Source organism: Sceloporus undulatus, chromosome 6, assembly GCF_019175285.1.
Source record: "Sceloporus undulatus isolate JIND9_A2432 ecotype Alabama chromosome 6, SceUnd_v1.1, whole genome shotgun sequence".
NCBI classification, from domain to species: Eukaryota; Metazoa; Chordata; class Lepidosauria; order Squamata; family Phrynosomatidae; genus Sceloporus; species Sceloporus undulatus.
In genome coordinates, this window is record NC_056527.1 from 59942724 (window position 1) to 59966020 (window position 23297).

General features: G+C 38.0%; 1 protein-coding gene across 6 annotated transcripts in view; it reads right to left on the reverse strand.

Moving 5' to 3' along the window:
- Positions 1 to 23297, reverse strand: part of LRRFIP2 (LRR binding FLII interacting protein 2) — a 61129-nt gene that overhangs the window by 31492 nt on the left and 6340 nt on the right. For 4 of the 6 annotated variants that reach the window (XM_042472948.1, XM_042472947.1, XM_042472950.1 and 1 more), the window contains exons 2-3: positions 23050 to 23199; positions 21109 to 21195 (exon numbers count right to left, since the gene is read on the reverse strand). In XM_042472948.1, the coding sequence (XP_042328882.1) occupies positions 21109 to 21195; positions 23050 to 23139 (177 nt within the window). In that variant the 5' untranslated portion in view covers positions 23140 to 23199. Of the gene's footprint in view, positions 1 to 99; positions 169 to 2118; positions 2176 to 2276; positions 2325 to 5278; positions 5324 to 5403; positions 5452 to 6023; positions 6099 to 8215; positions 8279 to 11883; positions 11953 to 13430; positions 13476 to 13569; positions 13624 to 17795; positions 17847 to 21108; positions 21196 to 23049; positions 23200 to 23297 lie in introns of all 6 variants that reach the window. The other 2 variants (XM_042472945.1, XM_042472946.1) reach the window with 1 other exon arrangement.

Here is a 23297-nt window from a genome sequence, read left to right on the forward strand (position 1 = left end):
GTGTGAATTGTGACTATTCAGCTCAGATGTACTTTCATGTACTTCAACTGATAAAATCAGAATATAGCAAGCACATAGCAATCATGCAGCCCTGCTCACCACACTATCCCTCCGGCCTCGAACAGCACGATCAGAGGATGCAACGCTCTCTGATTCATCATCTGTAAACTATAAGATTCAAGGATCAATCATTATAACATACTACTTGATCTATATTTGTTTGTATAAAGATTTAAGTACAGTACAGGTGATTCCATGTCAATGTAGGCTTTTCTAAGTAAGGGTGAAGCAGCATAACTCTGTGTACACCACAGACAGAGATACATTAATAGCAGGTCACACACAGAAGTGGGTAAGTGGAACTACAGCTACTGGTTCCACAGAAGCCGTGAGAGTTCAATTACACAGTGTCAGGATATACTCCAAGCTTGACTATTTGGTGCAGTGCTTTCTTTCCACAGTGCAGTTTTTCATTTAAATGTGGAGAAGGGGAATAAAAGGACTCATTTGGGGGCACAATTAGTTAATTCATTCCCTAGCATCAAGATATTGAGAATCAAAACTCTTCTTACCTATTTGGCCCTATCTCGAATTTTGCTTGTTGGTCACACTAGAGCTTTTCCTTCCAACATAATACAGTACACTCTAGAAGTTGTTAGACTACAACATTTAACATGCCTAAAAAGCAGGCTGCAAAGATGCAACCTGTGTACCTTCAGTTTATACTTTGTTCTTTTAACTCCAGCTAACTGAAGAACAGCACTTCCTTTCAGCAGAATAAATATGAATGTTTCTATGGTACTTCCACTGAACAATGATATAGTCCAAGAACTGTCTGATTACTATAGGACATCACATACATTGCTGTTGTTGTGTGCCTTCAAGTAATTTTTGACTTAGGGCAACCCTAAGGTGAACCTATCATGGGGTTTTCTTGGCAAGACTTGACCAGAGGTGGTTTACCACTGTTTTCCTCTGAATCTGAGAGTGTGTGTCCAAGGTCATCCAGTGGATTTCATGGCTGAATGGGAAATCCAACCGTGGTTTGCAATCATAGTACAATACTCAAACTATAATGCCACACTGGCTCTCATAGCATTCACAATATAAGACTGTCATGCAAAAAGCTCAAGAGAGTAACACTACGTTGAACATTTACTTTTAACGTTCCAAGTAGTCTGCCTTTTTTGAAGCAATGAATAAAGCAAGATTTGTAAATCTTAGTTGTGTTAATGATGTTGATAGCAATATAAAACACAGCATTTTCAAAAACCCAATAAAACACACAGAATTATGTCATATAGTTTCCTGCACAGAGGCACCACCCAAGCAAGGAGAGATTCCCATTAACAAATAATATAGAATGCAGACCATTTCGGGTAAGTGAATGTGATTTCATGCCATCTATTTCCAGCCAACATTTCCCACTCTTCTTGATCAAAAGGCCCTCAACCAAGTTAAAGGGGTGAGTTATGGTATGACAATCAACACTCTCTCCAATTCAAGCTAAGAGGATCATGGGCCAGTGCTGAGCCTCCTCACCACTGATGGAGGACAGGAAAAAAAGGGCTCTCATATGCCCTAAGGATCACATTCCAACTTAACTTAGTGGGGCAAGATTATTCTTACAGTATTTAAAAGAGAATCCCGTGTACCATTAAAAAGAGTAATTCTGGAAGCTATGACAGTTCCTGAAACAGTATATAAAAGAGTATGTGCTTTCTCATTACTAAAGCAAACTGACTCAACAACAAACATTATTAATGTGAAACTAATGGGAAAATGCCTCCTTCACCACATGCATTTAATATACTACACTAGTTATTCACATGTCCTGAAATCATTATGGTAATTTTGAAATATACATATTATTTCTACTTCTGTTCAAGCTTTTTCTTAATATTGTATATTCAAAATCTATGTGTATAGCCATGAACTTCTACAAACATTCTCAGAACGACAGCTAACAAAGATGCTGATTTCCAATTAACAATTTGCATCCTTTTCTGTAAAACAAATCAGAAATCTACAATCCATGCATTTATCAGTAGTGATTCAAACAAATGGTTAAACAAAACAAACAAGGAAAAACCTTAAGGCATGCTATAAATCTCTCACCACTGGACTACTTCGTGCTGAACTTGTTCTTGAAGAATAGTAACTATATTCAGAAGGCTAAAAACATTTTCAAAAGGAAAGGGAAGTATTTGCTTTGTCAGCTACTTATCACTCAAATTATATTCCATAAAGCCAAAACAAAAGCTCTGTAGACTTACAGTCCGAATACTATAAGACTTAGACAATTCACCACCATGTAACGATGCCTGAAGAACAGAGAAAATAGTATTTATAGTCAGACTACTAGAGAACAAGACAGATCATCTTAGTGCCTTGTAAGCACTAGATAATACAACAGGACTTTCAAGCATGCAGTCCCACAACCCAATTTCAGGCATCTAGGAAGGGGTACAGACCGAGAGGAAGAAAGTCAAATGAAGGCAAAAGAGGGCAAACAGGATGAAAAACTAAGAGGGCAAGATAGAGAAAAGGGGAGAGGGTGAGGCCTGTGCATGGGATTAGACATCTAGGATCAATGGTATTTTCCTCTCCTGGCAGTCTGTTGGACAGTGGGTGGAAGAAAGAGACAAAAGAGGCTTATCCTGTTCACCTTCATCTTTAGACCATCTATCACTATTCAATTCAAGAGATTCCTGTCAAGGGAACACGTGTCTTGCCCAACTCTTGCCTTCTCTACCTTTTCAGTATCCCTGCCAAATGCAAATACACATGCACTTTGTACTAAATGCTGTACAATGGGCCCTCGGTATCTTCTGGGGTTTGGTTCCAGGACCCCCCCATGGACACCAAAATCCATTGATATTCAAATCCCATTATATGCAGTGGCATAGTAAAACAGTGTCCCTTATATAAAATGGCAAAATCAATGTTTATTTTCTGGAAGTATCTATTTTTTAATATTTTCAAATCATGGATACTTGATGTCCGACTGTATTTTTAAAACCAAAATGTTACTAAATTACATTACATGCACATGCTGTGTTATCTGTAACAGAACTCTCAGAAAATTATTCTTTTCAGCACCCATTATTGATATTGCTGAAAGACGTTTGTCAACAACAACAAAATCTCAGCTTTGAAGGCATAAAAACCAATTGACTTGAATATAATTACATTTTAGTATCAGAAGTATTTATTAAAAATAAAAATGCAGTTGTGCATGCATTTTTCTAACAGTTGAACATTCTAAAATAGATTATTAATTTACTGTAATCCACCATTTCACACTCCCCTGCAGATACCAAAATCCGTAGATGCTCAAGCTCACATTAGCCCCATTTATGGAGCAGCCACATGGCCGTGCCACCATTAGGGATGGAAGGCCACAGAACTCATTTTGCCAGAATAAAAACAGTGAACTCACGGCCCGCCACAGTTGCCAGGGAGATGCCCGCTGGTCTGCCTCAGTGCCCACCTCTCCCACATTCTCATCAGCCACTGGTTGGAGGGAGCTGTCAATCACCCGTTCCTCAGCCAGCCTGATTCCCTGGTGATTGATGGCCCCCTCGGACCAGTGGCTGACAAGAATGTGGGAGAGGCAGGCACAGAGGCAGCCTAGTAGGCATCTCCCTGGCATCCGTGGCAGGCCCCAAGTTCATTATTTTTGTTCTGGGAAAATGAATTCTGTGGCCTTCCAAACCCTCGGCGGGGAGGTAGGTAAGAAGTCCTTTTGTTCCTAATGGTGGTGTGGCCACATAGCCATGGCACCATTTTGGCCAATGAGGGCTTGGTGTCCGCAAATGCTTGGATTCATGGATGGCAAGTCCATGAATATTGAGGGCTGACTATCCAATGTTTACGTATAGTACCCTGGGAAATTTTTCCATCTCTTTTATGAAAGTTTCTAATGATTCTGCAGTACCCACAAGCATCCCTTGCGTATCATTTCAGCACATTCACAAATTTAGCACACGTTTGTTCAAAAAGCTTATCAGTTTTTGATAAGGCTGCAACATTACAAATTTCATGCCATAACCCAGAAAATATATAAGGGGGGGGGGGTTTGAGAAGAACAATAGCATTTGTTCATGTAAACTTCTCATCTAAGATTCTTTCCTGACTATTAACTAGGCAATAACAACAATAACAACATCAACAACAACTATTGGACTGTTGTTACCCGCCTGGATTCTCGAAAGGGAACGGCAGGCTATAAATAAATTTTTTTATTATTATTAACTACTACTGCTACTATTACTACTATCATTATTATTACCATTATTAAATGATCTATTCCTCTAAATAGACTAAAGGAAGCTTACAAATTAAAGCACATTAGTTAAAACATACAATAGGTTAACATTAAAAAGTAATTAAACTGACAATGACTTTAGGAATAATTTAAATCTCACAATTAAAAATAATAAAAAACAGTTTAAAAACAGTACAATAGAAAGAAGTATTTCCCATTCCAGTTAGGTAATGACTGCTTTGCCTTGAATCATTCCTATGATATTTTGTTTATTATCTGTTTCTGCTAGAAATAAAGGAAGCAGAGTAGAGATTTTTAGGACAAATGTTGGAAATATTTCAGAAACTATCAAAATGAATCCTTGCTAACATTCAGGAGCCTATGAACAACAGAATACCTTTAGTTATGAACAGAGATTAGTTAATAGCTCTGAAAGCCGCCACATGGTTTGAATTAAATTGCAGCCAAGTTGATAACCAACTCGCCTTCGAATCATTTTGAGGGCTGTGCAAAACAGCAGATGTAAAGCTATAATCAATATTGGAGTCTTTTGTATTGCCTACCTAGGGTTAACTTTTCTGATAAATCCTGAAGAAATTAATGGAGCTGCAAGGCACTGCACAGGCCACATCAATGTACCACAGATACCTGAGCAAGCAACAGCTCAATGGGCACTATGCACTGGTGGAACAATTCTCAGGAGTCAGATCTCCCAGGCACAGAGAGGTAGTGATGAACCTCACCAAATACATAAATAAACAGTCAATACTGATGCATATAAACACTATTGTGTACATTTTATATTTCACATAAAGTCATTAGGTTTGAAATATGTCGGCTTGAAAATTGTTAACCTTCCACAGTGTGTGTATATTTTGCCTTTCCTCAAAATGACTTTCTCCCTTCGATTATAACCTTAGCTTTCCCAAATCAGAACACACAATGCTTCCAAGTCACACTACTCTCAGAACGCAAAATAAAGGCAAGCATGCAAATCTGCATACGAACCAAACTGGCACTTCTTATCAAACCACTGTTAACATCTGGAGACACCTACAGAGGAAAGCACTTTCTTTAGCTTTACAAAATATTACAATGCCAAAACGTAGACTGTTATATCACACTCTACTAACCCTGTAAGTTTTAGTTGTTGCCAAAGGATCACTGTATAGAGATGATGACTGTGACAAAAATAAGATACTTTATTAAATATGATACTCTAAAGTGAAGCACAATTCATTCCGTATATAAGATATACAAGTACATATACAAAACTGTTAGTATTGTCATAAAGAAAAACCATCAAAATTCAAAGGAACTCCAAATGAATCAAAACTGGGCATAAGACAAAAAATTTAAAAAATATTTTAGTAAGGACAGAGCTGAATTTTCCAGTATAAATAGTTTGTGAATAGTAAAACACAATACTGCAACCAGTTAATCATGGTGCTTTCAAAAATAGGCAAACTGCAAAACAGCAGTCACATCACACAAAGTTAAAAGAATGCTATTCTGAATTCAAAGCCCCAGCATTCCTTCTAAGCCACCATTTGATTCACACAGCAAGTATGCAGGACTAAAAAGAATACAAGGTATTTAGCAATATGTTAATCCAAACTACATAAAAAACAAGCCAAGTTTTTTCTGCAATGGTGGTGTTAGCTTCCATGCTCTAAGTCATGACTATGAATTATACTGTTCAGTTTACAAAAATAAACATAAACATAAACCTCATAAAAATCATGAGACAAACCCGAGGATGGTAGGTAGAAAGTGGTTTGCTATGTCTAAGACTGCTATAATTTCGCTGGTCATGGTAAAATCCACTCTGTCAAATAGAAATAGAAAATACAACATTTTTAAAGGTATTCAAACAGAATATTGAGTCTGGATGAGCTAACAGCCATCTACTTATTAATATGCTACATGTTATTTAATTATTCCCACACTGTATGTAATTCCTAGGGCAGCTACATTTACCACATAAAAACTGGTTAAGCTTTTGTATTGATCTGTATCAGTAACATTCACCTTTAAAAACTGCATGTGGTTAGCAAGCAGGAAGAATTTTTTGCTATATTTCAGTACCCACAAATAGACTGCTGCTGCAGCGATTAACTTCCAGTGCCATAAACCTCATGTACTCAAGATTGAACGAAACTGTTCAATCCTGAGTATTTCACAAGATTAAATTGCAATTTAGGCCTCCCAGTAAGACAATTCGCAGAATTTAATCATCTGTAATCTGATTATCTGTAAAAAGAGCTATTTTAAACCCACCAACTGTTCTGCAATTGTACACAAATGTTTTCTAGAAATCAAGACATTTAAGCTCTGTTGCAATAATTCACTGAAGTGGTTTCAGATGTTTACTTTAGTACAAGCATCTGACCTTATATAGACTGTTTCTCAATGGAATTTCAAGCACTCATTACTGAGGGGCTTAATCAAATAGATTCTTGTGTTCACTGACAAAAAATACAAAACAACAATTTGACGTTAAAGCTGTGTTGGAATCAAGTATACCTTCAGATGTTTTTAGGCTGAAAGTCCCAGTAACCTCAGCCAACATAACCAATGGTGTTGTGAGAGCCAAACCTCAGCAGTATCTGGAGGACCATGTGATTATCATCCCAACTTTACTGGGTTCACCAATGAGATCAATACAGGTAAACCTCAGTTAATGAAACGGATGTATTCCTAGGCATTATGTAACAAAACAAATTGGTACCAGAGGCGGAAATGGCATGGAAATAATAGGGATTGATTCCTATACCACAACAAAAGAAGAATAGTTCAACTTATTTTGGCAAACTTATTATTCAGAACAGTATAGCAATATAGCCATAGCATGTACAGTTCTATACCACTTATCCATGCACTTAAGCACTCCCTAAGGGGTTTACAATGTGTAAGCTAAGTGCTACCAACTCATTTTAGTGACCTGCAGAAGAATGCCAGGTTGAGTTGACCTTGGAGCCCTCCTGCCTGGGATTTTCAAATAATGGACCTTATGGCAGTGAATGGCTGCACTACCAACGTTTAACCACTGTGCCACCATTGCTCCACAGTATGTATGTGAAATGAAGCATCCTGGTCAGGTAAACCTTGAAAAAGTAAACAAAACAAACAAAAAGGAGCCTTCTAGAGACTATGTGAACGTTTCTCCAAAGTGCACCGAGAGAGCCTTTCATCGTTCCGTTCATCATTATCCTTTCATCATTATCCACTTGGATAGTCAAACGTACAGCAGCATGTTGTGGTTTTTTAAAAATATGATGGGTGTAGCCAATGAAGCAGGCTTATTGTCTCTGCCTTCTGTTTTGCTGTTCACACACACTCAGGAAGGATTCTGGATGCAGCTGCTATTTACTATGCCCATTGTAGGGAAGCACACTCAGGTAGAGTAGGATGGGCTAGAGCAGAATCACATTCTTTCTCAGCTGATATTATTGCACTGTTTACTGCAGGCACACTGCTTCTATCCAATATAAAAAGTCTGTGTTTCTCCAGCTCTCCTTTACCATCCTCCCAATGCCACTGCTGCTAAAAAATCTTCCAGCTAGACAGCAGATAAGGAGGAAAGAAGGGATGTGTGGATGTATACACTTTGTAAAAAGGAGCTTCTTTGTCAGAGGCTTTGTTAACTGAGGTATGCCTGCAGTTGAAAGGTTCATCTTTCAAAAACACAGAGCTACAAAGTTAAAAGATCCTAAACACTGGATAAATAACAAATCAGTATTTCTTTTCCCATCCCCATGGTTTTTTATTATTATTATTTCTGACTATCTGGGCTTAACTACTATTTCACAAAGTACACAGGATCTGTCCTGTCAGCAAGATTTTGTTCACCTTGAAGAAGCACCTCTGTAGTCAATGCAGGAAATTACTGAATAAAAACGCATAAGGGGTTAAGGAATAGAAAACCCAAATGAAATCACTAACCAAGAGATCTTTATAAGAGCTAGAAGGCTTCTTCCCACCATAAGCATCACCATAAGTATTGCTCTGTTAAGTAAAAATGTAGAAGGTTAAAATTATCAAGGAGCAATGGCATCCAAACAAACATTTATAATCCATCATGTAATAATTTTAGCAAAGCACTTCCTAAATATGAAGTATGCTAACCAATGACCTACAGAGAAAAAATACAAAAAATACAAGAAGTGAGTAAAACAAATAAGCATAAACAACTCAAATCACCACTGTATCTCTAACATAATCAATGAGTTTCTTTTCTCTGCTGCATATTATTCAACGCCATCCATTGACACATATTTTGGACATATCACCACAGAATGCACAGCACAGATGACAGTGTTGAATGTTATGCTTAATGATGCATGCACACAAGTCTTTCTAAATACAGTGGTGCCTCGGGTTACGAAATTAATTCGTTCCGCCGCGGCGTTCGTAACCCGATTTTTTTCGTAACCCGAAAAAGCCATAGGCGCTAGCGCTGGAAAGCCGCGTTTCGTGCGAAAAAGCGCCGAAAAGCACCAAAATTTTTTTTCGTAAGCCGGAAAAAAAAACGTAACCCGGAACAGTTTTTTCCTATGGGATTTTTTCGTATCCCGGAAATTTCGTAAGGCGGTGCTTTCGTATCCCGGGGTACCACTGTATTATCTTTAAAAAGTAGCACATAGGCAGAAGAGCCAGTTATTCCACATTATGGCGATGGATAAAGTACTCATACACAACTTAACAGCAGTCAGTTCATCAAGAAATGCAACAATTTGAGCTGCAATTTTACCACCCACAATACAACTGAAAACAGAGGAGGATTGCCCAACACTCATAAGCTCTCCCCATAAATCTCTCATTCCAAAGTATCAGTTCAAAGGGGTGATTTCTAACATTTATTTAAATACTTACTTACACAAGAAAAAATGAAAAACTGCAGAGATTGTTTAAGAAAAAATAAATGGTGTCACACCTCTATATAATATTACTATTATAGAAAACAGTAGAAGTTGGTGGATCTAATGTCTTTGTGGTAATAAATCTACTCTGGGTTTGAGTCTAAACCTTAAAGGAATGTTTTAGGGTTCTTAGCTTCTTTTTGGCTACTAACCTCTCCTTTCCGGGACAAAACTAATCTGGCCTTAAGTACCCTATGTTTACGGTAGCATAACTTATTCAGTGCACGTCCGTTCTTGTCAGGTGTCTGGAAATCACAGTTACTGTAAACCATGAACACCAGACTTCAGTCTGGAGGACATTTAATAAATCAAACAACCAATCTTGGAACAGCTTCACTTATTTCCTCTCTTTTTCTGAGCCAAATTCAAAGCACTGATTCTTATCCACAAAGCCCAAAATAGCTTAGGTCTAGGATATCAAGAACCCACCTTCTCTTAGTTGACTATGCCAAGAGACCCTGTTACATGTGTCACCTTGGGTGAAATAGACTGTCAGGAACCCAAATTGGACCTTCTGTATAGTAGCACCCACCTGTGTAGCTCATTTTCAAGGGAGGCTAAGGAGGCACCTTGTAGACGACTGGTGTTTAAAAAAACTATACTGTTCTAGCAAACATGTCCTGGGGTAAGCCTGATAACTCAGTTTTAGAAGACTCCCCATTTTATTGTAACTATGATATATACTTGTTTGTACATCAACCTCAAGTATAAACTGGGGACAGATTTTGGGATAAGTTGAGGGTAAAATTATGGATTTAGATATTACCCATGGATAAATTGAGGGTAAAACCTCGGAGCATTTATCAAAGAATCTACTATGATTATGATATTACAGTACTACATAATACCGCTCAGCCTTAGGGGAAGGCAACAGCAAACCTCCTCTGAAAACCCCATGATATGCCTTAAGATCACTATAAGTCAGAAATGACCAAGGCACACAATACACTCACACACACACACTATCTGGAACTACATATTAATGTGATTAGTCTACACATATGTTCTTCACATAATCACACATTTTTAGTAAAATAAAGAATGAAAGACCAAAATGCAAGAAAAGGAAGAATATAAAATCCAAAACAAGACACTAAAATCCAAAGGTAACAGCTCAGACAAGAAAAACCCAAATACAAACCATGAAATATAGTTAAAATTGGTGGCCAGAGAAAAAAGTACCTGTTATTGTTTATTATTATAACATATTTTTTCACAGATACACTTTTACAGATGTTTTGAAGACACCAAAATTTGCTGTCTTCAAAGATGCCAGCAAATAGAAATAAAAAATATAGCTTCTACCTCTCCTCAACTTTTGTATTTGAGACAAATACTTTAATCTTCTCAAGTTTGCAAAACCTTCTAGCCTTAAGGACTGTGGCTGTAGATATCATTCAGTTGTCCTCTCTCTCCTTTCTAAGTACACAGTTCTCACATAAATGTCTTCAGCATTCAAGTTAATTTTTTATTAAACTTCTGACTCACTTTCTCTTACTAGTTCACATAAACTGGTATCTAAACAAACCACAGCATAGTTTTTTGTGGGTTTTTCAGGCTATGTGGCCATGTTCTAGAAGAGTTTCTAGAAAGGCAGGAGTGATTTGCATCTGTATTATTCTGTTGCTAATGGCAGGCCTCAGGGTGGGAGGCTATGCAAAGGAGTAGTGTCTGCTTGATTGGTGCTCATTGTCTGCTGGGAAGCCCCTGACCCTGGGAGATTTCTCATGTGCATTTGTTGAGTCGTCTTCTTGCTATTTTTCAGGACTGGTAGCCAAACCTTGTTTACTTTAAGGGTTTCCTCTTTCCTGTTGAAATTGTCCAGGTGTTTGTGGATTTCAATGGCTTACTTGTGCATCCTGACATGGTCCAGAATTTCAGTGTTTTCAAACAGTATTTTATTATGCTTTATTTACATAGCGCTGTAGATTTACACAGCGCTGTACATACAAACAATAAAATAGATAAAGTAAACCTGCCCAGGATGGTTTGCAACATGTTCTGATACTGCTGATTTATCTGGCTGATGCAGTCTGCAGTGTCTCTCGTGTTCCTTGATTCTTGTTTGCACACTGCGTTTGGTGGTCCCTATATAGACTTGCTTGCAGCTGCATGGTATGCAGTAAACTCCTGCAGCTGTGAGAGGATATCTCTGGTCCTTGGGTGAGCGAAGCATTTGCTGGATTTTCTTTGTCGGTTGGTAAACCATTTGCAGGTTCTGTTTCCTCACCAGTTTCCTTTTTCTGTTTGTGACTCCTGTGATGTATGGTAAAAATACCTCCCCTTTGGGTGGCTGCTTATTTTCACTCCTCTGAGTTTTTCTGGGCCTGGCAGCCCTTCTGATGTCTGAGCTGGAATAACCATTAGCCTGTAGAGCCTGGTCCAGGTGCTTCAGTTCATCTTCCAAGAAGTGGGGTTTGCAGATGCGTTTTGTCTGGTCTACCAGTGTTTTGATTCTGCTTCTTTTTTGTCCTGGGTGATGGTTGGAGTTCTTCTGCAGGTATCTGTCTGTACGTGTAGGTTTTCTGTATACTGTGTGACCCAAACGTTAGTTCGGTTTGCGGATGACATCAGGAAGCAACTCTTCTAGAACATAGCCACGTAGCCCAAAAACCCCACAAAAAACTATGGATGCTGGCCATGAAAGCCTTCGATTTCACAAACCACAGCATGCTCACTCACAGTACGCACCACAAGATCTCTTCTCCTGGACGTACTTGCTCTGCTCCTGTGTGACCCACTGGCATCCAAGGCAGAGTGCTTAGAAATGAAGTTACAGAAAGACAATGAACCTCAAAATTAAAGTTCATTGCAAAAAAAAAAAAAATGTTGCTATAAAGAACTTTTTTCTTTCTTAGATTTCTAGTGTATTCTTACATAGGACTTTTAACTGTATGTTAATCTAAAATGTTATGATTATGACTGTAATTTTGATATCACACTTGGGTTATATTACATAATTATATTACATAACTTATCTTAATATGAACTATTCCATTCACTAATCTAACCTGAAACTTTGTTACATTATGAATCCTATCACTCCAATCATCAATAGGCAGGATGGCAAAGGACAATGTGCAGGCCATCACTGGTGCTGAATTAGATTTTTTGTTGTCCCCAAGGCCTAAAATTATCTTTAAATTAAATTTTGAGCCAAAATTCCCCCTGTAGGGGAGAGGTGGTGGGGCAAATTTGACATGTTTTTAGCTTCTCCCATTCACTCTAGGCCAGACAGAGGCACTTTCTCAACAGGGAATGACCCCTAATTTGACTTCCAGGTTGATTGAAAAAAAGGCCTCTACTGTGTCTAAAATGGCCTATCCCAAGACATGTAACAGTGAAATTATCCTTTAAATTGGTCTGCAGGAGGACCAAAAAATACTGACACTGTCCCCATCACACTCTATGTCTGAACCTTTGGGGGCATGTTTATTCAAGGGCAGGAGTGGGTCTTACAGTCCTCCAAACTCCCTTGTAAGTCAATGCACCAGACCCTTGTCCACTCATTTTAACCCCTAAAATAGTTCATATATAGTTCTCCTTGCAGGACTCAGTTTCTCTCTCAACAGAAACTCATAAGCCAAACAAATAACATTCTTAAAGCTTCATAGTGAGTGGAATGGGAATGTATCATAGGATTATGCCAACCACTCATCTGTACAGCATTATGTCTACACAGATACTTATTCCTGTCAAAGCCATTAAGATAATCTTGTAAATAAGGGTTTCTAAACCCACTCAAAACTGGAGGTATGATACCTGTTTAGCCCCATGATTAGGGTAAAGCATTGTGAATGGTGGAGGAGAACTGTAAGGAAGAAAGGGAGCCCAGCAGCTTTCTTTATAGTCGGGCACATATCCTGATGATGGCCAGAGAAATGACACTCTTTCTCTCAGTACCACTGATGAAAACAATTTTGCCAAAGGAATCATCCTACTGGATTGTCATAAAAATCAAAGTAACAAAAGTACAGGTACTTATATAAGAATTAGTGTATTATCATTAAGTCAGAGGGAAGGGACAGAAGTACACCAATAATCCTGCTACTGTTTTTCTCCTTACATTTCATGAATGACAACACATTTTTCTGTTGAGATTTTCCATAAAACTTAGCAAACATCCCAGTAGTTATATCAATCTTATAAAAACTAAATTTATTTAAAAGGAAAAATCAAAAGAATACACTCGTCATGAATAAAACGAATTTTATAAATGCAAAAATGTTGGTACTAACCCTCTGAGTAGCAGTACTTCGAGTGGAAACCAAGTCATCTGTTCCCTAATTACAAAATTAATTCAAAAATGAAATGTCACATTCTAGAGCGAAAGAGAAGAAATGAAAAAGAAAACTGACTTTGCAATTTAGTACAAACCAGATATGACCGCCGGCTGGTGCGGTGTGAATACCTGGCCTTCTCTGAATCTTCCTAAGAAGGGAAAACCAATGTTACTTAAAAAGAAAAGGGGAAAAGTAAGAATAGAGGTTGGACAAGAAAAGAAACAGTATTTTTAAGTTACACATCAGAACAATCAAATATTGTGAGACGCCTATTTCTTTTAGAATGTTCCATAGATTTTCATTAACTACACAAACAAAGATTTTGCTATAATCCATAAAGCGTAAGGTGATTTTTCTCCTGAAATTATTTGATGGACTCCATTATCCAACACATAACTGCAATATGATCCCTAGTGCCTTTTCCTTTTCAGAACCTAGCTTGGACATGTGGTATTTCTGCTACATATATGGTGAAGTCTTTGGTGTGAAATCTTCAGCATCACTTTGTTTCCATGGGAGTTAACTGCAAAGATCCAATAGATACTACAATCCCTGCTGTCCCCGTTGTTGGGAATCTGAATGCATATTAAATGTTTACAACCTGTGTATCATTGTTTGGTTTTTCATTTTTGCTAGAATTTGGAAAGATTCTGTCACTGTAATGCAAAACACTTCCATTGGTACATCACCTGTTCCCACACATTTATTTGTCCAAAGTGCATTCAAAGCAGCTTCAACTTCACTTTCTAAAATTGTGGGTTCACCTTCAAATTGTTCTTCCTTGAATGAATCTGTCATTCTTTCATCTCAACATATTGCTTCCATCATCTTTTTATTTGATCTTTCTTGATCATATAGCACATTCCCTTATTTATCAGGGGGGGTTCTTTAGATGGTATTTTGGCATGATGATTGATTTAATGTACTTCTTTAGCTTTACTCTAATTTTTGATAATGAGTTATTAACAATATGTATTGCAGGAAGCACCATGTTAGCTAGCCTGTCACTATCCAGTACACTTGTAGACGCACAGCAAAATTTTCCTTGAGAAATATCACTGACAAACTATCTGTTCTACTGCATTTTAGCAACTGTAACATATTTTTGTTTATTTAACCCCTCTTCCAAGGGGATCAGTGTAGCACATGCGGTTCTTTTCCACCCTTCCATTTTATTACCACAACCGGTTTGCACAGTAGGCTGAGCTATCACGCAATGACAGGTTCAAAATCACCTAGTGAGCTTCATGGTTTGGGGGCAATTTGAAACAGGACCTCACATTGCATTATTTCTTGATTATTATAATTATTACTTTGTAACCACCAGAAATATAAGGTGATACAGATGCCAAAGCAAATAGCTGATTACTAAACAGGAATAGTGACATGACTGGACTTCCAGGTGTGGAATAGACAGCTGACACCTTGTCCATGGATGCCAGCTATATGGTTTCCAGACCCTTCACCATTCCTCTGGACATGTTCCAGCTTGTCAACATCCTTAATGGGCACTGAGTTGCAACTGTGTATTAATTATTCTTAATGAACTCATAGAAATGTTAATCTGACTGTCTAGGGACTACAGTCGGTCCTCGACGTTCATGGGAGTTAGGGGTGCAGAATCCCCCGCAAATGTGAAAAAAAGCACAAAGAACCCACCCCCATTGAGGAAGCCAGTTAAAGGGAGGGATGGGTGAGGGAAGAGGAGCAGGTGTGCACACTCCTGTTTGTCCCTGCCCTCCCATCCCTTTAACTGGTTCCCTAACCCTTTCCTGGTGGGATAGCTGTCTTCCCCAGGCAGCTATCCCACCAAGAAAGGTGTATGGAGATTAATCCTCTTCCCCTTTTCCCCATTGGGATAGCTGCCTAGGGAAGGCATCTATCCCACCAGGAAAAGGGTGAGGAGGATCGATCTCCCTGCCCCTTTCCAAGTGGGATAGCTGCCTGGGGAAGGCAGCCATTCCCACCAAGAAAGGGGCTGGTTTGGTGCACACACCCTTGCCAGCTGCTCCCTCCCTGTGAGGCTTTTTTCCTCCCAAGGCGAAAAGCCTGGGAGGGAGGAGGAGCCTTGACCTGGCAAATGATCAAAACTGTGTGTGTCAAAGTTGCAAATGTGGAGGACCAACTGTATATTAAATTATGTTTGACTATTAGTAATTGTATTTTAAAGAAAGCTAATAGATGAATTTGAACATGGGTCAACAGTATGATGCAGCAGCTAAAAAGGTCAATGCGATTCTAGGTTTACATCAACAAAAGTATAGTGTCTAGAATCAAGGCAAGTAATGGTGCCACTCTATTCTGCTTTGGTCAGGCTTCACCTGTGTCTAGTTTTGGGCACCACAATTCAAAAAGGATGTTGACAAGCTGGAATTTGTCCAGAGGAGGGCAACCAAAAGGGTGAAGGGTCTGGAAACCATGTCCTATGAAGAGAGACTTAGGGAGCTAGGTATGTTTAGCCTGGAGAAGAGAAGGTTAAGAGGTGATATGATAGCCTTGTTTAAATATATGAAAGGATGTCATATTGAGGATGGAGCAAGCTTGTTCTACAGGAAAAGAGATTCCACCTCAACATTATGAGGACGTTCCTGACAGTAAGCTGTTTAACAGTGGAACACACTCCCTCAGAGTGTGGTGGAGTCTCTTTCTTTGGAGGTCTTTAAACAGAGGCTTTATGGTCATGTGTCAGGGGTACTTTGTTTATTCCTGCATGGTAGGGGCTTGGACTGGATGGTCCTTGTGGTCTCTTACAACTCAATGAATCTATGAATTTCTGAAAGGAACAAAAGTTCTTTTAAAGAGTAACATAGCTTAATAACCACTGCTGAGAAGATTGGAAGTCACTTTTTTCTTTCTTTTTTCCCTTCTTTGTTGCTGGTCTCTCCTTTTTCTTTTTCTGTCTTTTTTCTATTTTTTTCTTATTGTTAGTATTCTGTTTTATATATCTGGAAAACCTAATTCATTTTTTTAAAAAAACCTGATAGAATTCACACCAGCAATGTTCAATTCAAAATCCACAAATATGTTAAAATTTCCAAAACTATATCCACAAGAGTGACATCACATGCTACCTAATGGATTGACTTATAAGAGATTCAACAATGAATGAAAACTGAACGCAAAATAGTTACCCAAAAACTATCCCACATGTATGCTTTTACAAATTTGTACTGGTTTCATATTGAACAGAGTAGAACAAGCCAATGCATTTCTCCACAATCCATATATTAGTTACATGATTATAGAAACTGACAAATATATTGTCACTTTGAGACCAATAGAAAGAAAGAGAAAACCTCTAAAAAGATCTAAACCTGAACATCCAGGTTTTTCTAATGCTATCACATGTATTTTAGGGCAATGTGGAGGCATAAAATATTTATACGGCATCGTATCTGCATACATGCTTATCCAAAGCTTAACCTATTAAGCATCACTTACATCTGCCGGCTTAACAAAGAGACAATAGCTTTTAATTACAGTATTTAGCATCACAATATTTGGAAACCAAGAGTATGGATTTACATTGAGTAATAATAGACATGTACATTTACCATTTAGCATTAAAATTAAGAGGCTATGAAGGGAAATCTCATCTATACTACATGCTACATCATTACTAATAATGGTTTCCTACTATTACAGTGCTACCTCGGGTTACGAAATTAATTCGTTCCGCCGCTCTGTTCGTAACCCGATATATTTCGCAACCCGAAAAGGCTTTCCGTTAGCGCTGGAAAGCCGCGCGTTTGAATTTCGCGCCGAAATAAATTTCGTAACCCGAAAAAAACATCGTATCCCGGAACAGTTTTTTCCAATCTAACTTTTTCGTATCCCGGAAATTTCGTAACGCGATCAATTCGTATCCTGGGGTACCACTGTAAAAGATTAATGTATAAATGTCACTCATGCAAGCACATTCCTTGCAAGAAGATGAGGTGCAAAAGGAAACTTGCCTAACAGAATTTTGTCCCTCCTGCTTCATTCCACTAAACCACAGCCCACACTATACAGCAAAGCAAGCCGCATCCTCCAAACCTCAGCAGAAGCTCTTCAAGGATAATGCAAGATGGGATAAAGTGACACAAGTGCTTGTGATCCAGATATTGCATAATTTAAACGTATTGTTTCCTTTTTGTATTAATATATTAGTCTGAATTTTTTTCTGTTTTTCCTTATATAAATATATTCAAATTTTAATCAACCTTTATTCAAGGTATGTTATGGTTTACACACTATACAAAGTATTAGTAAATGAAGCACTCCAACCAGGTTAATTTCCAAGTGTAAAACACCACACAACAGGCAATCCTGTCCTACCATCCACTTGTGGATATGTCCCCATTTTCTATCATAAGAACGTTGAGAAAGCTACAAAAAGTTAAAAATAATCTTATTTCGCAAGAAGACACAAAGCATTTCCAACAAGAATATCTGACCAGCTCTCATACATATTTTATTTTAATGAATAGAAAACAAACAGTACTGTAATAGTGTATGAATAACAAGGTTTCTTTTCTTTTTTTTAATTGTCTTTCTCATTTCACCTACACAATTTCTATTTTAAATATCTACTTATTGGATAATTTAAACACGAAACAAGAAAAACCAGAAGCGACAGGACAGACAAATAATTAAGATGCATGAATAATGACTCACACCATGGATTTCATCCAAACATAATCATAGTTAGAGCATAGTCATTGTAATAAACAGGACTTCAGACATGATTTTCTTGTATCACTCATCTGAGTGAAGGTAGTCTAAACTAAAAACTAAGCCGGAATTCGCCCTCGCTATTAAGCATTAGTATAAATTCGACCCAAAGTATAAACCATTAGTCTTTAAAATAAACTCAATGAACTCTTAATGATGACCTGTCAGTCTTTTTGTACAAATTCCTATTTAAATATAATGGTTTTTAAAAAGAAACTACTTTCCACTCAAAATAGTAACTGCATACTGATATTAATATTGTAATAGGAACAGTAACTCAGGGACGAAACAGACTGCTGCTGGCAAAGCCATCGACAAAGCCTTTTTGCCGGCCAAAAAAGAAGCAAAAAGCCAGCTTTTCGGTCCTGCTGCAGATGGAAGCTGGCTTAATGATGCTCTGCAGGTGTGCGGCATGTAAATGATGTGCTGCTGGAGAGCCTTGAAGCCGGCCCACACGTGGGCAGCTGGAAGCTGGGCAGCTTCAGAGCATGCAGCGTCAAAACATCATGCTCCGAAGCCACCTGTACAGTGGCGCAAAGGGGCAGTCTGTTTCACCCCTTAGTAATAACATATTCAAGTTATTCTTAATGACATAATTATCATTTAGATGCAACAAAAATGCTGCTTAGACTTTAGCTTATGTGGACCAAAATGCTGATTTCTCATGTTGCTGTATTTCATCAGCACATAAGTTCTGAACTCTCATCATAGACAATGGAGAGAAAAAATAATAGTGTATAAAGTAACATATTAGATTTACTAAAAAAATAAACTTGCAGTAAATAAAACATTCTTCTGAGAGCAATTTATAGGTGATGATGACAGAATAAATGTTTATCAATATTTACTAATAATACTTTCTGCATATTTTTGCAGGTTACTCCCGTGTTGCAAAAATTACAGTTAAATCAATATTGTTCATGATCTGTTATGCAGTAAGAGCTCAGTTTCACTAGACATCGTGAAATCTAGTCTCTGATAAGCTCTGCCTACTATGACATAGTATTAAGTTGGTATGGCAATATTTTAAATCTGAGGTCCACACAAACACGTCTTGTTTTGACCAGGTACACACACATAAACACACAACTGCCCTGGATTTCTGGATTTCTTTTTCCCTTCCAAATACAGAACTTTTGATATCAGTAACTCTATGTTACTAGTCCAAGTGTAATAAGTGTAAGACTACAACATACCACAGTGCTATTAAATTTTAACAGCACAGCAGTTATGGAAGTAAGGTCTATGAGGTCTATGAAGCATGAACTGAGGAAGTTACTATGTTTTGCTTCTGGCAATTATAGTTCCAAAACACACTACAGAAATAATCCAGTTTGAGACCACTTTAACTGCCCTGGCTCAGTGCTAGGCAATTTTGGGAACTGTAGTTTTGTGAAACATTTAGACTCCTCTATCAGAGAACTCTGGTGCCACAATAACCTATAATTCCCAGGATAAGAGCCCTGGTGGCGCAGTGGTTAAATGCCTGTACTGCAGCCACTCGCTCAAAACCATAGGGTTGCGAGTTCAATACCAGCAAAAGGGCTCAAGCTTGACTCAGGCTTGCATCCTTCTGAGGTCACTAAAATGAGTACCCAGATTGTTGAGGGCAATTAGCTTACAGTTGTAAACCGCTTAGACACTGTTAGTTCAGTATGAAGTGGTATATAAATGAAGCTGTTTGTTTGTTTGTTTGTTTGTTCCCCAGCACTGAGCCAGGGCAGTTAAAGTAGTCTCTAACTGGATTATATCTGCAGAGTATTTTGAACCACAGTCTCTAATACTGTAACTCCCAGACTATTTCATTCCTCAGTAAATCTCTGCAGAAGGCCACTTGAGCAATTCCCTGTTGCTCAAGTCGCCTTCTTCTTGCACAAAAATCTCGATCCAAGCCAGTCTGTTTACACCCAACGGAGTTCTGCAATACCGTCATTCTGAAAAACTTGAGTCTCAATATACTTCCAGTTTTAAAAGAAAAACCATTTCTCCATAAATTCTATTCTGGAGGAAATAATTATCACTTACAGGCCACCTATACAGATGTTTGCTGCAAGTCTGATCTATGTGCCAAGAGCTGCGACTACTGGTCAACACTTACACATTTCTTTAAAATAAGGGAAAGCTTTCACTATCAAACCCAAGAAGTATTCAAAAATCAGGTTTCATGCTGACTAGTCATTTAGCTTCACACATACACTATACTTGAAATTTCACATATCGTATATACGTGTACAAGTTGACCTCATGTATAAGCCGAGAGAAGGTTTTAGGGTCAAAATCATGGATTTTGATGTGACCTGTGGGTAAAACCTAGGGGGCTATAACAAAGGATCTAAGGGGGAAAACACTACTTCCCTACCTCCTTCTCCAGACCTCTCTTGACCACCTAGCACCACTTCCCTGGTGCTGGAGAAGAAAGTTTTAAATGGGGATGGGGAAGGGAAAGAAGTGGATTTAAATGTGGGGTTTGGTGGGGAGAGAAGCCTTTAACATAGGATCGGGAAAGGAATCATCTCTTTCACAGACACACACACATAAATACTCACTCCTTGCTGTTACCTCTTTCTGAAATCACTGCCAAGACACAGAGGGTGGTGCTTCTTTCAGGACCTTTCTAAGCACTATTCCTGTATTGACCCATAAATAAATAGACCCAGGATTTTAGGGTCAATTTTTGGCCATAAATTTCTTGACTTATAGCCAAGTATATACAGTAATAACTGGAACACAACTATAAGATTAATGCTGATCTAGGCATGGATAAATCTGCACTAACTGGAAAAACATCTTATGAGCTTTCCAAATAGGATTCAGAATTGTGTTACAGTGCAAAAGGGATCGGTTAGGTATTATCAACTCCAATTTGCGTCAAATTTAAAAGCCCAGAACTTTTTTCTAAACATTAAAGTTTCAGTACCTCCTTCTGTTGTCGTTCCAGTTCTCTCATGCGTATATCCCTTGCTTCTGCTCGGGCTGCACGTTTAGCTGCCAACCGTGCTTCTGCCTATAACATTAAAGTAACATCTTCTTTAATTATGATCATACCCCAAAAGTCAAACTTCTCATTTAACAGTACTTCTATTAGAACTTTTAAGTAGCTAATGATCAAGAATAACTCATGTAATGCAGTGAAATTTAAAAATACATCTGCAAAGCAAAATGTTTTCTAATGTGAACTGTTACAAGTACAGTGAGCCCTTAGTATCCTCTGCAGTTTGGTTCCAGGATCCCACACAGATACCAAAATCCATGACTCCATTATATACAATGGTGTAGTAAAATATGTCCCTTACCAAAAAATAGCAAAATCAAGGTTTGCTTCGGGGATTTTTAAAAAAAATATTTTCAAGCTGTAGATGGTTTAATCTATGGATGCAGAATCTGTGAATATAGATGGCCAACTGTATATATGTTTGCTTAAAGATTTTCTGTTTATGTCATCTCTTACAATAGCGCTTGTTACAAAATGTTCAGTTTCTGTGTTTAAAGTATTTTTAAATACTATTTCATAATTTAGCTGATAATTTGCATATACATTGGGATTTCTAACTTATACCCCTTCTCTGAATTATCTGTCACTATCTGTATCTTAACCTTACAATAATGAAGAAAATAACTGAAAGAAAGAAGCTGGAAGCATGAGCTTTTGTAGACTTGCCACTAGCTTTTTCTCTCAGGTCAAAACACACTGCAAAAATAATCCAGTTTCAGACCGTTTTAACTGTTCTGGCTCAGTGCTAGGGAATTCTGGGAACTGTAGTTTTGTAAGACATTTAGCATTCTCTGTCAGAGAACTCTGATGCCACAATAAACTACAGTTCCCAAGATTCCCTAGCACTGAGTCAGGGCAGTTCAACTGGATTCTTTCTACAGTGTGTTTTGGGTCTCAGTCTCAAAAGTACTATAAGATCCCTTTGCTTACAGATTATCCAGACTAACACGGCTATGTCTTTCAATTCATGGAAATGTTACACTGACAGGGCCTACTACTTGTTACAGCTCCCTTTGGATTTAAGATATATATCTGTTACAAAACAGAACTATCAGTAGCTAGTAGCATCCCTGGGAACAATGCTGAAGTCAAACCAACATGGTGTCACCTCTTTACTATGTGGTTTGCAATAGGGGAGATGATAGCCAAGGTATCAAGATATTTCTGGCTCCTTTCCATCAAAAACAGGAGTCATATTCTACAAGTGAATAAACCAAGCCAGATCTCACCATTCCCCTGCTTCAGTTAAAAGCATAAGTAACTGGGTGAATGCAGCAAGGACTACAGATTTTCATCTCTCTCTCACTTTGGTATATTTTTAAAAGTTACAAAATATCTTCCAGGACTGGGAGCACACGGTTAGCAACAACATATTCATCATATTACATATCAACGATCCACATCATGTGCAAACCCTAAGTGAAGCAGGTTTTTTTCATCTCTATTGTAAACACTCAAGACTAGTACTTGGAAGTGCAATGTTTAAAACCTAATACTAGACATAGAAGAGATTTATACTGGAATACATCATACTGTCCCCAATATAACTGAAGAATCAGAGGCAACTGAAAAACCTAACAGCTGAGTTTAACAAAGCAGGTTCTAGAATAGCTTCAAAACAGTAAGCATTTGATGAAAGTAAGAGAACAAAGGCAGCCAAGGCTAAATAATGAAGCAAGAAAAGTGGAATATGAAGTACAGTATAGGATATAAATAAATAATATTTAAACTAACCACCTTTAGGGGGTGGGTTTATAAAAAAAAAAGAACTAAACTTCTACATTCTTGGTCAAAAGGCCTTTATCAAAATGTTAATGTTCAGATTATTTTTACTATAACTGAAAGTATATGTACAAATATACCAACCTCTCTAGCAATATGACCCAAAGCTTCATCTTCTGCAGAAAATCTATCTTTCACTGGAGTTCGTTTCCTTCCCGATCCTGGAGTTCCCATGATTGAACACACTCTTTCGTAATTCTCTCACAAGACTGGGTTAGATCCAATTGTCCAGATCTGAAAAAAGGGGGGAAGAGAACAGGACTACTTTAAAAACATACATATCAACTAACATAAAAGGTGTTTCTATATACCAATCAACCAGAAGTACAAAT